Here is a 15032-nt window from a genome sequence, read left to right on the forward strand (position 1 = left end):
TTCGACGACCTGGAAAGAGAAGCAGAAACCAGAAAGATTTAGAGAGAGAAATTATCTGGGACAAATCCAAGAAATTCACACACATACACATACACATACAATACAACCGTAGAAGGCATCGATTCAAGTAATTGGCGTTGTCGTTCGTTCTCCCAAAAAATGAACGGCGGCCCTTCTGGTTTTAGTACGTTTATCTGCCGATTATATATATTTTTTTGGGTTTTAAAGATTGAATTTTTTTCATTTTTTTAAGCTATTGGAAATCGACTTTTTGCCAATAACATTTTTCTGTTGGCAGATAATGCGCCGGTGACAAGAACGATTGTGATTGTCAGTGCTCTTTTTACAATCATTTTTGGGATCCAAGGTCGTTCTAGAAACCTCGGTTGGTCATATCAGGTTCTCTTCTTATTTTCCTTTGAATTAGTTTTTCTTTTTCTGAATTTTATTGCCCAATTTATTTGTTTTTCATGTTATTTGTGTAATTTCGATTTTGCAGTCTGGTTTTATGCCGGTTGTAGATGCTGGCTTCATATTTTGTCTGATGTAGTTTGAACTGTAAAATTTGCTGAACTGATTAAATTAATGTGATTGCTAATTGGGATATTTTTTCGCTTGGATGGAATGGGAGGCTGGCTTACATGCAGTCTTGAAGATTTTGCATCCCAATTCCAAAGTGAAAATGTGTTCTTGATTTTATGCAAACCTTTGAAGCTTTTCACCTTGCCTTTTTAATATCCCATTGATTTGGTGATAGCTAGACTTCCAGAGTTTATAGGAATACTTAAATGCATTTAAGAACGGCGGCGATACAAAATACTGAAAGTGTTTAGATGAACATCAGTTATTACATTAAATGTGTTTACGGAGATAAAACTACTTGTGCTCATTCAAGTTTGAGTTTTACTGAAGCTGGTAAAGCTCAAACAGACAATCTTAGAGAGGATCTTGAAATTGTGTATTAAGATGGTTAGGTGTAGTGCGCTTGGCTTGGCTCAATTTGTTTATTCCCCTATTGGCAAAGAACTAAACTTTATGCATTCGTGGTAGTGTCACTAACATGCTCGTCATTTCTGCATTACTTTTGTTCACACTTTACACATTTGTTATTAGCATCATTGACTTGGTTCTTATACTGGCAGGACATCTTCAGAAAACTTCAAATATGGAAGCTCATAGTGTCAGTTTTTGGATTTTCATCTACGCCAGAACTTTTATTTGGAATATATCTTCTGTACTACTTCCGTGTATTTGAGAGGCAGATAGGTTCTAATAAATACACTGTAAGCCTTCTTTTCATGCATCTCAATATGTGCCATGCCATGTCAGATAAAAAGGATTCCTTAGTCTTATATTGAAACTATATAACCATATCTCTATGAAGAGTCTCCCTGCATTTCGTCTTTTTGGTGGCTTTAGATGGATTCTTTTACGTTTGTGGCATGAAGTTGATGAAATCAGAAAATAACTCAGACAAAATTGTTTCAATTAAGTGAATAATGGACCCTGAATTCTGGTGATTACTTTATCTGGTTGGTGGTTGTGAAACTTGTGATAATCTTTTCTGCAGGTTTTTATCATATTCTCCATCGCCATCTCTATATTGCTTGAAGTCTTCGCGCTATTACTACTTAAAGGTGCAATACTTTCTTAATCTCCTTTTATATGTCCTTGTATTGAATTACATTTTAAGCGACATGCGCATTCAATACGGGCAAAGTGAAGCCCAAATCCTTTTTGATGATGCGTTGAGTAATGCGCATTCAATACGGGGAAAAGTGAAGCCCAAATCCTTTTAGATGATGGGGTGAGTAGTGACACACTGTTGAGGGATACCTTGATGACTTCATTAAATTACTTGTTATTGCAAATTTGGGTATCATTATTCATTTGAAACCATCTTAAAACCACCTAGTGTTTCAGCACCCTGTCACCGGCTTTCTTCTGTCACAACACTGGTTAACTTAATTTCAACATAATGCCCTAGTTCTTAGATCGAACATGTTTTGGTTGGAACAATACCGTATCTGGAAAACTCTTAACTTCATTGTACCATGACTTATGGCTTTCCTAGTAATTTTTGGAGAAATGGTGTAAGTATTTGTAGCATTTACTGCCTGCAGTTGTCTTCTTCCATGGATTAATTGGTCATATGCTGTTTCCTTAATGAGCATTTTCCAAAAAATAGTTCCCTATTTTATCAAATTGAATCACTTGCTAATATAGTTCTGTACTTAAGATGTGAAGTGGACAGACTTCAGTCAGAAGTACATTTCACATACGCATGTTAATCCTTCTGGTAATAACTTGGCTTTATTTTTTTTGGCAGATCCCTCCTTGAATATACTAACTTCTGGACCCTACAGCCTTATATTTTCTTCGTTCGTACCCTTCTATTTTGATATTCCCGTTTCAACGCGGTTTCATGTGCTAAACCTCAAATTTTCTGACAAGACTTTTATATATCTAGCCGGTCTTCAGGTAATTCACCAGTATTGGTGTTTTTTTACTTTGCATCGTCTGCTATGTCTGTAAATATGGTGCCCTATTTCCTTATTGCAGCTATTTTTGTCATCTTGGAAAAGATCCATGGTGCCAGGGATTTGTGGTATTTTAGCGGGGTCCCTGTATCGCATGAATATTCTCCGTGTACGCAGGATGAAGGTTGTATCCCATCTTCTTGTGATCAGTGCTCTCTACTTAATGATTTTATCTCCCCCCACAATGCATTTTGGCTCACGCCCTCACGCAAGAATCCCATTTGTGGATCTTCCCACGTGCAGATTCGTTTATGGCCTAAAATTGCTATTGAGCTCTACTGACTAAGTTTGTACTTACCGATTTTTAGTTTCCTGAAGCAATTGCCTCATTCTTCTCAAGACTGTCTTTCCCATCATCGATGGGAAGTAGTACGCCGGCCACTGGATCATCTAGGAATGTTTTAGGAAGCGCACCGACCTATCCTGGTCGCCAGATGGAGGTAAAGTCTATCACGGGTTTCCTTGTTCAAGAGATGAATTTGGTTGATTACCTCTGAAGATGAATACAACTAACTCGTTTAACCTCTGAATTTGAATTATGTAATATCTCTCTCTAGTAGCTGTATTTGACTTTCTTTGGCTCCAGGGGAACTATCCAGCTCCGACCCTGTCAACATTGATGGAACCGCCAGAGGACTCCATAGCCACACTGGTGTCAATGGGCTTTGACAGGAACTCAGCAAGGCAAGCCCTCGTACGTGCCAGAAACGACGTTAATGCTGCAACCAACATCCTCCTCGAGTCTCAGGGGCATTAAGCAAATCATCAAACTATGGTTTTGAAGAACAGGACAAGCATTCCATTCAAGCGTGGCACGAGCAGTTGCATCAACATGTTTTTACAAAGCATTTTGCGGGTGGCAGGAGAATTCTTATCTCTGTTATATTTTTCAAAACTTGACTTCTCTCACTAAGAAGGAATCAGGATATTGAATAGCTGTAAACATGATGCTATGTGCAGTTTGTTTCTCAGTAGTAGTATAGTAGATTGCCAAGTAAACAAAATTTACTTCATCAATTGAACTCATGCCAGAATAAACAGGCAAATTTGCAATTATTGTACCTGCAGCATTTATGTGCATCTCAAACACAAGTAGGAAAGAGCCGTTTTGAAACAAATTATATACTCGTACGATGAGTAGACTAAATGAGATCATAGCTCGAGGCAAACATATAACGCAGTAGGTGGAAATTCCACAGTTTGGATCTAGATAGTACTGATGTCCACTCGGCTTTTATGAAGCTGGAAGGCCGGTGTGATCCAGCTCCCGCAACTGCACTGAATCCCTGACCAGTTGAAGTAACCTAGTCGAGCTTCGCAGTGGGCGCATGTTAGCTTGCCCTCAAGACCACCTTCTTCCACTGGCAAATTGTAAAAACACTCATCAATTATCGATTTTATAGTTCCAGAAAGAATTAGTTATAGAACCAGTTTTAGAAAGTCCAAGACTGAACAAATAACCATCAATCTGGATGAGATAGTCATCCTACCTGTTTTCATCCAGCGAAGAGGCTCAACAAAGATGGAAGAGCACTCCTCGTCACCGGGTCTTCTGAAAGGATTTCCACCTCTCCTTTTATGCCAATCAAAGCATGATTCACCCTCTCCTGGAACATGATCCAAAACATTTTCCTGCAATGCAATGACTCTACGGCATTTTTTGCATCGGAATGCACAAGTACGAGGGGCCTGTATGTCAGGTGATGCTTCAGCATTTGAGGAAACAGTTCCTGCTGGCAGTCCAGGATCTGCACCAAACTTCGAACCATCTATTTGTTCCCCACGATTATAGGAATCGCCTGTTATTCCGTTCAGAAGGACCCCATGCAGGCATCAATGAATGAAAAAATGTTCTTGGAAAAGATAATTCAACATATTTAGTACTTACTGCACCTCAGTACATGCGGGACATACCTAACTAGCATCAATTACAAAAAACTGAAAAAAAAATGACTCGAGCACATGCTAACCGTTGCCCATTTTACTGGACTCCAAGAATAAAAGAACTAGATAATTGTGATTAGCAATTGTCAAGCAAATTTTAAGGAATCTTCTTGTATCATTAGAGTATAGAGATGTGTGGAATGACATCAATATACATCAGATACTCTAATCTTATGGATGCAAACAACTGCTGTTTTTTCTTCTTATAAATTAACTTTTTAAGTTGAATGACAAATATTAAGATTGTTAACACATGAGAAAGAATAAATAATGCTTTCTTTGTTGAAGTAGATCAATTTGAATAACGATGGCAACGACCCACTAAGCTCTAAAACCCAAGCCAGGGACTAGCTGTGAATCGTGATCATCTGGCTACTATATTAGTATAACCACCACATAATATTTTTCTAGAACATTTCATACTTAGTTTGGTTAAGCAAATCAAGAATTACGGTATCAGAAATTATAGAAATAAAACAATAAACGTGAAAAGGGGTACAACAAATTCATTCAAGGAAAAAATATTCACCTAATACTTTCAACCGGAAGCGCTTGTATATGGAGCTTGCACGATCAACTTTAAACCCCATTTGTTCAAACATTTTCAGCTGCATGCAACAACAGTGACAGGTGAGTAACACACACAACCTAAAAATGCACGAATAATTATGAACTAACACATTAATTTAAAAATAAATACCTGCTCCAAGAAACCATCATTAGGGCCCACTGATTCACAGCTCTGCTTCAAGGATTCAATAGCATCTGATAATCACAAGAAGAGCCAAAAAAAATTTAACACATTCAAAAAAAACAAAAAAAAAGTAGATAAATAAAGTTGATAGTAGCAGCACAAAAATGCTTATTTACAAATGAATCGAAAAATATGGTATTTGGTAAAATGGCATGTGCATGCACTTTACAACAATGAAAGAACAGCTCCAAACCTTCTAACGGTAGCTGTTCACATTTCATCAGGTATGCGGTATTTATTGCTGCACTGCAATGAATACTAATTTTAATATTTTGCATGACAATTAGTAGAGTGATAACAAGAAGATGTAAATAAGCCAACAGCGGGTACACACATAATTCAATTGAAAGTTTGACCTTAACACCATGATAGCCTGGCCGTCAATATACATGTTGAATAAATCAGTGTGTCGACATATAAATGTTCAACTACAAGTCTACATATAAATAAAGAAGTCATTCCATGAGAGGGGAAAGGAAAATAATTATGCTAGGCATGTGTTCGCTAATCTATTAAATACTACTAGCTAATAGAGTTCTTGAAAAACTTGGAAGTTGGTAAATAATGGAACCTTCTTCAACCTACATGAGAAAGACGAAGAGCTGAGGAAAATTTTCATTAAAGTTTTAGATATAAACTAATTGATCAGGCACTTGACCAAACCCGCCTTTGCCAGTTCTCTATTATCTTTTGGATCTTTGTAAGCTTTTGGCCACCCTTTTTTTTTGTATTAGTACATTCTAATCAAAATAAAAAATTACTGAAGTGTTAGCTTTATCAAGAAAATAATTCTTTAGTCATGCTTAATATTACTAATGTAGAAGCAATTATTAGTGCAAGGAAAGGAAGTTATTATTATGTCTAAAAACCATAGAGCAGACCAACCAACCACCTAAGTAGGTATAGTACAAGTAGAGACATGACATAATCAAAATTATATTCCATACCTCCTTGATACGCCTGCAAAGCAGTGGACAAGAACTGAACCTTCTTTCCTACTAATTTCAATAAAATCCAAGCACACATCCAAATGGTCCAGCAAATTTTCACTTTCCATATCCCTTATAGGTACAGCCATCCTCACAATCTTCAAATCCTTACCAGCATACTCCATTGAATAAAGCAGCTTATCTGGTGATAAAGCAGACTTCGACATGTCGTGTGGAACATCCTCCGATCCGGAGTCCCCGACATAGACCTTCCGTATTTCTTTGCATGGAATTGAGATCCCACTACGCCACTCGGAGAAGAAAGAAATGGATTCCGAACTAAGAACTGACAGTATATGTGTGATTTCATTAGAGTCCTTCTGGAGAACATCCGCAGCATCACCAATGTTGCCAATAAATAAATGCTCACGCACCAGGTACGGCATACCAACATGAACACTTGCACCTATCTCAAATGGATGGAGACTAGAGAGAAGAAATAAAAGACGTTAAAGTCATATACTTGTGCTGAATTCAAATGTAAATCTAATAACTTCTTAAAAAACCAGCAGCTACATCACACCATATAGTTTTAGGTGTCACAAAAAGCAGAAAGACCTTAACAAATAGTACCACAAGGAAAGAAACAGATGCAAAAAATATCACTCTCACACAGGAGTAATCCCGGAAGTCGGGATCACACTTCTTCGCCATTAACTTTTTCCCATTTTTCCTTTTCTGTCCGCCAATAAATGTCTCATTCTACTTTTAGTATATTTGGTAAGTGGACCTTATATTCCACTAACACATTCCCTATTTTATATAAATCCAATATATAAAAGTAGGTCTCTCATTCTACTAACTTTTTCTACCCACATTACTTTATAAAGTCAAACTATTTCTTAAAACTCGTGCCGGTTAGATATAGGACATTTAATCATGGACGGAGGGAGTACCTCTTTGAAATCACCGAATAAAAACATAACTATCGTCAAAAGTATCAAAGAAACTATCCGTCGAGCTAGTGTAGAAACTTCAGTCTTCAGGCATAAATAAAGGTGTTCAATTTAACTAAATATCAGCAACTTTGCGACACAGTTACATTTTCCGATTTTCGAAACAGAAAAGGCAGCATAAATCATCATATTATAACTACGAATCCACACTGAAGCTGATAATTCAAAATATATACGATTACCGGAGAATCTAACTCATCTAAATTCGCCGCCGAACAGAAAAAAAGGTTGTAGAATAAAGCAATTCATTCATGAACTGGAACTATGACAAAGATTCCTAGAAAATGAAATTCCTCCTAGCAATAGCAATAAAGTCATGCACCGTACCTTGGGCCGGAGATGGGATATTCCGGTGATTCGACGAGGAGTGTTGGCGGGCTAACGAATAAGGAAGCTGAATATTCCTGTTCTTTTTTGGCTGTGCGATTTCCACTCGCGTTTGAACTTTTATAGAACCTTCGCACGTGTGAAGGAATCCTGCAGCACGTGCGAGCCTGTTTACTTTTTAGGAGAATGGCATCTTTCCACCTCGGGAGCTCTAACTTGAGAAAATGTTTTGAATAAGTAAAACATTTTATTATATCTTGAAAATTTGAGAAAGTAATTCTAATATTCTGTATTTTGTTGGAATTGTAAAGATCATGTATTAATTTTAATTAAATTACTTAATTGAAATTAAATAGAAAGATAACAAAATTAACCTTAGTTTATGAATTGGATAAATAATGGGCTAAAATTGGGCCGAATATTTTTGCATTGGGCTTTGTATTGTGGTAATTAAGATGAAGAACGAAGAAAAAAATACACTCTCTGGCTGGATTGGGAAATTCGCACATCCCGTTAATTTGATATTTTTACGGACGATTTTTAAAGATTGTGGAAATATCAGATATCACTGAAAGTTGGTAGTGTTTCCGACCAATACCCCTTTTCTTTAATTTAACAAATACATCATCCATGTGCAATACTTATCTTAACTTAATTTAGCTCAAGTTTTAAGAAAAATTGATAAAAAAAAATTAGTGAAATGCAAATCCTACTTTTATATATTGATTTTAATATAAAATATGAATGAAATATGTAGTCCATTACTAAAATAACAAGAATTAAATAAGACATGTATTTGCACGCAAATTGAAAAAAACACATATGACAAGTATGGCAGACACAGTGAATATATCTTTTGTGATGTCTACCCGTACAATACAAATTTGTAGGAATGAACATCCATTGATCATTCATTACAAGGTAGATGTTACACTTTCCATTTTAATTAGACTCACAAAAAATGTTAAATTTCATTTTTTATAAAAAAATATTCTTATCACATAATATATACTAGAAAAAATATATTACCACTTAACACACAATAATATCTCCTAAAATCCAGCATCACCCATGTGTGATATCTACATCGGAACGAGGGAGTAGTATGTTATCTAACTTTCGGTTTATTATGCACACTGAAAATAGATCAAGAAAGTAATGGTGAAAAAAGGTTAACTGTAATGACTATAAATGAATAGGCCACTAAAAGTATTAGCATTAGAAAAAGGAAAAGAAAAATGAGTAGTAATAAGTTAAACCTATTTCCATAAAAAATATATTAAAACCAATTGCTGTCATTCTAGTTCCTCAATTCTGATCTCATACTGTTCACCAGATGAAAGAAGTTTGACACCAACCATGCCTTTTTCCCACTCAGAACTCCCCACTATTATTAGTCTCTGGGCATTCACTCTTGCTGCTCTTTTAAACGCCCTGTCATATTAGAGTCAAGAATTAAGATTGAAAGAACATGGGATATCTGAAACAGCTTTTGGTGTATACCACATGAGGGCATAAACATTCGAAGATTTTTTTTTTCTTTTGATTTATCAGATACTCGGATCATAAATACACTTACCATTTAAGTGGCTTGTTCTCCAAAACTAAGTCGACAGTTTGGCCCTTTTCCCTGAGTCTAGCAGCAACTAGAGAAGCTGCGCCTCGTAGATCCTGACCCAACGAGCAGACAATATTCTGTACCTGGGGGCTAAGTTCTGGAAGAAGTCCCCTATCTTTTAGCAGCTGTAAGGAATATGAAGTTGGGTGGGGATCACAAAATCAAGAAAGATGCTTTAGATGGTTGTAGAAGAAAGGTTGATTTAAGGGAATGGAGTTGTATAGTGGCAGTTGAATGCTGATTCCAAAAGGCCTAATTTTGCAAGAGGAGATGGAATAAATTGTACTCACTTCTATAATAACTGCATCCCCAAATCCAAACCCACAAGCTGGGACATCTTCACCTCCAAAAGTGGACAGTAGTCTGTCATATCGTCCACCGCCACAAATAGCTCTCAGCTTTCCTTCTCGATCAAATCCCTGTAAAGAGAACCATGGTATCAGTTGAAAGCAAAAAAGTTATAGATTCTCTAGTTACTATGATATTAATATTCATTTATCCTGCTTATTCAAGACAAAAGGTCCGATATACTCATGCTAATAGATCAAAGATGTGCTCTCAGTGCATCATTAATGTGCAGGAGAGGAAGAGGGTTGCAAATGAAAGAAAGGGTGGTGAGTAGATAATTATATGGCTATATTATTAAGACAAAATAATGTGTTGAACATGTGCCATTCATACAAGACTAGAACCTAGATGGTCATGGTTCATCCTAGAAATTAGAACGGCCATGGTACAAAATTCCGCACTTGTTCAAGCCATTAACTATCAAGCTGACCTCTATGCTTTAACTCTGGTTAGTGGTAGTTATTATAAAACCTGCAGTGGTAAAGTATCACAATTCAAAAATATGCTTCCTACCTAACCAGTATGAGGTATATTGTTTAGAGACTGCAACTTCCCTCTAACCTATAAGAGTCATACTTAGAAAAGCCTCAGATGGTAGATTCATATGTGGAAGAAAGCTAACATAGTTTTCACTGGGATTACTTCAATTTAATCATGTAGTCACTTGTTTCAGATCTTAAATCTAGAGTTGCTAAATTACATTATCTCTACTTCATGGTATAACATTTATCGCCTTAGAGGACTTTAATAAGTTGAGGGTGTAATTATTTTGACAAGTTCAAACTATTTATGGAAATCAAGTTTGCAATTAAAACATATAAAGATCTGTTTAACATCTATTTATACCTCAAAAACAATTCCAGTGTAGTAGGCTAGGCCACGGACAATGGATGCATCAAATTGGATCCACTCAGAATAACCGTACTTTTCAGCAAGTGAGAATAATTGCTTTAACTCAGCAAGGGCCTCAAATGAAGTGCCAAGTTTCTCTGTAATGATGCATAAGCAAACAAAATATTAAGATTGCAATTTCTTCATATGTATCGAAAAATAAAACTGTCTCAGTTTTAACAGTTTTATCTCATCTATCAGTCCCAAAGTTGACAAGTAACTTTTTGTAACTTCAGTCATCATCAGAAGTCTTTGACAAGATATCAACATACAGAAGAAATAAACCATAATTGCACTGGTCTACCCAACTTCTACATATCCAGCTCTCCTAACTCAATATAAGGTAGCCCCTTTTCTCTTTTCTTAGCAGCCTCAAAATAGGATGATCAAACGCTAATCTCAATTTCTATGATGCCAAGCAAAACAAAAATTCACATTATCATGTCTAACATACTACCTTCCAACTCTTCCAAGGATTTCACTGTAAGGATTTGTAGTAGCTCTTCAACCGCCTGCTCTGATAACTCAGCAGCCATGAGCTCATTTTTTATGTCATCCATGGGAATCTTCTCCAACTGTTTAGAACGAAAAAACAACCAAATAAACACGTAACAAGACAGGTCAGAGAATATAATATTAAACTCAGCATGAGAAAGATGGATGGAAATAAGATGCAAAAGTGTTTATTATTAAATGTGTGTGCATATACACATGACCATTTCAATTATCGAACTGACCTTGTCTATTGTTACACAAACCCTACCAAATAAGGTATCTGGTACTGAGTAGCGTCGGAGCACTTCTTGCAAAACCTGCAAAAAAGGTAAGAATGACAATATATTAAGGCAAATCATCACTGCACAAAAAAAGGAACAGAACAAAATTTCTATTGGTAATATTATACCCCACTCTGGTGGTTAGAAAGGTTTTCACTTAATGTCAGAAGTCTGAACCACAAACTTTGAACTAAAAGATAAGTGATTTAGTTTCATTAAATCAACCTTCATAGCAATGCCTCCCCGCCCGAACCCAACCAAAAACAGAAAGGGAAAGGGGAAAAAGAATCATATAAATTCTAATTTTCAATATCCTGGACTCCAAGTATACATCTAAATGAAAAAACATCTACCTTCATACCTTCCGACTTGAAACTTTAAACCCAACATCTGATGCTGTAATTCCAATGCGTTTGAAAAAGGTAACAATGGAAGAAATCAGCTCTGCCTCAGCCTGATAGTGAATGGATCATCAGAAAAAATATATAATTTAATCATAGAGCTCTGACTTGGGATTGGATGGCACTGAGAACCTAGATATGCGACAAAATAGAAGATAGTGATACTGCACATCACATATTCAGGTTACTATAGTTTGAAATCAGTCATGTTCAAATATTGATCGTGAAGTAAATTAGAATCCCTATACGCACAATTCCAAATAATTCCAGACCAGATAACATGTTTAAAGTTCAAAAATAAAATTGTCTAAATTCAATATAATTGAGAAAACTAAGACGAAAATTAGTCTTGCTAGACTAGGCAGGGTACAATTTGAGAAAAATAGATAACTCCCTTACAGTTGTAGTAGTAAGTGACAGAGCAAATAATCTTCACTCTTAGATGGACTTAGGTTCTACATAGCCTTTATGCGGATCTACTCAAAGGAATGTGGTAACCATAAAAAGCTCTGAGATAATTAGTTAACTTACCGTAACATTAGGTACACCAATAATATCCATGTTCCATTGGTAATGCTCACGACGGCGTCCCCTGGTCATTCGCTCATATCGCCAGCACTGTCCAATGGCAAACCATTTTAGCGGAAGGGATACTGATTTTCTGGACAGAAAGAAAAAACAAGGAGATCAAAATCTGGCATCTGTACCTGAGGCTGGATACAAGAATTAGCAAACAAATAACTATCGCTAGCACATTCAAATATTTTTGGAAAAAGAATGTCTGGAACCACAGTGGTCCTTAAGTTACCGAATATAGTGAAAGATGAGATATAAGATTTCAAAAACTTACCCTTTCTGTAGCACTAGTCTCGCTAGAGAAGGAGTGAGTTCTGGTCTTAATGCTACTCTACGATTTCCCCGATCCTCAAAGCAATAAAGCTTCGCCCATACAAGAAGAAAGAATATTATAAGTAACCTGGTGAAAAAATTACGAACTCTGTCATACAAATGTCGTCTTGAGATTTTGAAGTCTTCATATGCATTTCAGGTTTCTAACAAAGTTTAATTTCAGAAAAACTTTAAAACCACCTAGGTTATTGAGCATAAAGACTTCTATTCCTCCTACAATACTAGAGACTAAAGAATAAAGATAAACAACAAATTCTACTAAACAAAGGACTCCTGCTCGGAAGATAATAACCAACAACTAAAGATAAGGATGCCACCACAGATGATAGTTATCACACATCAGCTTATCGCCTTTTAATTCGACATTAGAATGAAATACTTATTGAGTCAATTGACTTCACTAAGCTAACACAGAAAGAAAACAGCATATGTATCAATTTATCATGGAACTAAAACAAGAAGAACCTGGTCCTTGATTTCCTCCCCAGCTTTTCTCACAAACAGTGCCTCCGACTCGAGCACGGGAAAATCAACCTCTTCAAAACCGAATAGCTGCGATACCTAAAATATTCAACAATCCGCACAATTGAGACTACATCCTTCAATATAATAGCTCAAAAGCCTTCACTATTGCATAGCGGAGAAATCGCATTAACAATATCTTCAGGTAAAGTTATCCCAAGGTGTTAATTTCGTCCAAACAGTGCATAACATAGAACCAAATAACTCAATTTTCATAATTTTCGAAAATTACCTCCCTGAAATTCTGAAACAGCCAAGTGCGCATCCGCATTTCTTCAGGAGGGAAATCTCGAGTTCCCTTGGGCGGATTAACGTCGATTTTCTGCGTGAAATCAGAAGAAGGCGGGGGGGAAGCGAGAGAGCTGGATCGACCGATTCGGGCATTATCTAGTTCAGAGTAGGAGGCGGAAGTGGACAGAGCTTTGACTTTGAAAAAAGGTGGAGCTTCCTTGGGCAGAGGGTGGCGAAGAGAGCGGAGGAAGGCGGCGGCGGCGGAGGGGTGGCGGTAATGGATAAGGAAGGAACAGTTGGTTATCGCACGCATTTTGCCTCGACCCACTCAGGACTCAGCTCACCAGTCAGCGCAAAAAATTAAATTAAATTAAATTAAATTAAATTAAATTAAATTAAAATGTGAGAGAAATAGTGAGAGAGTTGATCAATGACGTAATAACACGGTGAAATTATTTATTTTATTGAGCATCACCAATGGCGGACGTCCGCGCGGAATTCCCACCGGCGTGCGGGAATTCCGTGGCGGACATCCGTCATTGCGCGTCCCAGGCACGGATATGGAATTCCACGAAAGAATTGGCAGTTCCGCGGCATTCAGCGGAATTCCGTGCGGGAGTCCGCCATTGCGGAATTCCGCTTTTTTTCATTAAATATATTTTTTTTTCCGGAATTCCGCTATTGTGCAGTTGGAATCCGTATGACATGGCATGGCAGTGGGAAGTCCGTATGACGTGGCAGCAAGTGTTTTTGAGAAGTCCGCCGGGAATTCTGCTCCAATGCTGATGCTCTTAGTACTCCCTCCATCATTAATTGGCATCGGTTGACTTACATGAGTTTTAAAAGATAGAGTAGAAAATGAGTGGAAAAAGTTAGTTGAATGTGAGTATTACTTTTATATATTAATTTTATAGAAATAATAAAATGAGAGTGAAATGAGTTATCAAATATCAGCCTTCTATCTCACTATCTCTATATTTTATTTAATTGTTGATCAAATATAAAATAACAAAAATGAAATAAATTGAAAAAAAATATAGAAAAACAATTTTAAATGATAAATAATACCCCCTCCGTTCCATAGCAATAAAGTCATTTTGTCATTATGGTACGTTCCATAGTAATAGAGTCATTTCCCTTTTTAGTAAAAGTCAACACATTTTTCCACCCCTACTTTAGAGCATCTACAGTGGTTCTGGACATGCAATAGCCCTCCCATAGCCTTGCCACTGCCACATCATCAGCACTAAAATCCTCTTGCCACATCATCTGGACATGCAACTGGACAAGCAACTGGACATGCAATAGCACAACCACATCACTCAATTATGAAAAACAAACAATTAACAATCACACAAAATACGGAATTAAATATACGACACATATACGCGAAAATATACTATTTTCATTTAAATTAAAAAGTACATTTAAAAAAATTACATAATTTTAAATAAAAACTAACGCCTTGCAATCCTCCGCGCACACAACTCTTCAATTAAATCCTTTTTGAGTCGAATATGAGCATCCGTTTGACGCTTGGAGGAGGGCTTCTTCATCGTGAGGTACCCCACCTTGTACGTTGGCGGCGGCGACGCCGTGGTTTGGACCTGCTTCATTATCGTCGTTGGCCCAATTAGTCAGTTGAACACCTTCATCTTCGACAATCATGTTATGCATGATAATACAAGCATACATTATATCAGCAATGCAGTCGACATTCCACAAACGCGTTGGTCCCTTAACTGCAGCCCATCGAGCCTGAAGCACACCAAATGCGCGCTCCACGTCCTTTCGCGCCGACTCCTGCCGCGTCGCAAAGTAGGCCT

The 15032-nt window shown here is 37.0% G+C and overlaps 3 protein-coding genes across 4 annotated transcripts; 1 reads left to right on the forward strand and 2 right to left on the reverse strand.

Annotated features, from left to right (window-relative positions):
* LOC121799479 (rhomboid-like protein 20) lies at positions 1-3596 on the forward strand. The gene is made up of 8 exons (XM_042198866.1): positions 1-184; positions 299-399; positions 1143-1283; positions 1571-1637; positions 2330-2481; positions 2563-2664; positions 2849-2980; positions 3127-3596. The coding sequence occupies exons 1-8, from the start codon at positions 160-162 to the stop codon at positions 3295-3297; spliced, it is 891 nt and encodes a 296-aa protein (XP_042054800.1). The 5' UTR covers positions 1-159; the 3' UTR covers positions 3298-3596.
* Positions 3536-7591, reverse strand: LOC121799478 (dual specificity protein phosphatase 12-like). Of its 2 annotated transcripts, none has more exons than XM_042198864.1 (7): positions 7511-7591; positions 6186-6653; positions 5432-5484; positions 5185-5249; positions 5014-5092; positions 4031-4339; positions 3536-3901 (listed from the first exon to the last, which is right to left on the reverse strand). In XM_042198864.1, the coding sequence occupies exons 2-7, from the start codon at positions 6611-6613 to the stop codon at positions 3747-3749; spliced, it is 1089 nt and encodes a 362-aa protein (XP_042054798.1). In that variant the 5' UTR covers positions 6614-6653; positions 7511-7591; the 3' UTR covers positions 3536-3746. The 2 variants fall into 2 exon arrangements, with proteins under 2 accessions (XP_042054798.1, XP_042054799.1); XM_042198865.1 differs by lacking the exon at positions 7511-7591 and adding an exon at positions 7366-7429.
* A 1074-nt stretch (positions 7592-8665) lies between these two features.
* On the reverse strand, positions 8666-13563 carry LOC121801391 (histidine--tRNA ligase, chloroplastic/mitochondrial-like). The gene is made up of 11 exons (XM_042200873.1): positions 13208-13563; positions 12919-13014; positions 12395-12483; positions 12076-12205; positions 11505-11597; positions 11105-11179; positions 10825-10942; positions 10323-10465; positions 9419-9547; positions 9090-9253; positions 8666-8944 (listed from the first exon to the last, which is right to left on the reverse strand). Exons 1-11 carry the CDS (start codon positions 13517-13519, stop codon positions 8806-8808), a joined length of 1488 nt encoding a protein of 495 aa, XP_042056807.1. The 5' UTR covers positions 13520-13563; the 3' UTR covers positions 8666-8805.
* Positions 13564-15032: the final 1469 nt, after the last annotated feature.

This window comes from Salvia splendens, chromosome 4 (genome assembly GCF_004379255.2).
Source record: "Salvia splendens isolate huo1 chromosome 4, SspV2, whole genome shotgun sequence".
Taxonomy (NCBI): Eukaryota; Viridiplantae; Streptophyta; class Magnoliopsida; order Lamiales; family Lamiaceae; genus Salvia; species Salvia splendens.

Bases quoted from the DNA above. Each gene is read 5' to 3' on its own strand.
- LOC121799479 (XM_042198866.1), top strand. From the start codon at position 160: ATGAACGGCGGCCCTTCTGGTTTTA. The intron at 185-298 runs GTACGTTTATCT...TTCTGTTGGCAG, and splicing joins CGGCGGCCCTTCTGGTTTTA to ATAATGCGCCGGTGACAAGA. The intron at 2,981-3,126 runs GTAAAGTCTATC...CTTTGGCTCCAG, and splicing joins ATCCTGGTCGCCAGATGGAG to GGGAACTATCCAGCTCCGAC.
- LOC121799478 (XM_042198864.1), bottom strand. From the start codon at position 6,613: ATGCCGTACCTGGTGCGTGAGCATTTATTTATTGGCAACATTGGTGAT. The intron at 4,340-5,013 runs GTGAATATTTTT...ACGGAATAACAG, and splicing joins CTTCCGGTTGAAAGTATTAG to GCGATTCCTATAATCGTGGG. The intron at 3,902-4,030 runs GTAGGATGACTA...ACAATTTGCCAG, and splicing joins TCTTCGCTGGATGAAAACAG to TGGAAGAAGGTGGTCTTGAG.
- LOC121801391 (XM_042200873.1), bottom strand. From the start codon at position 13,519: ATGCGTGCGATAACCAACTGTTCCTTCCTTATCCATTACCGCCACCCC. The intron at 10,466-10,824 runs GTAGTATGTTAG...GCATCATTACAG, and splicing joins ATCCTTGGAAGAGTTGGAAG to AGAAACTTGGCACTTCATTT. The intron at 8,945-9,089 runs GTAAGTGTATTT...CTAATATGACAG, and splicing joins GAGAACAAGCCACTTAAATG to GGCGTTTAAAAGAGCAGCAA.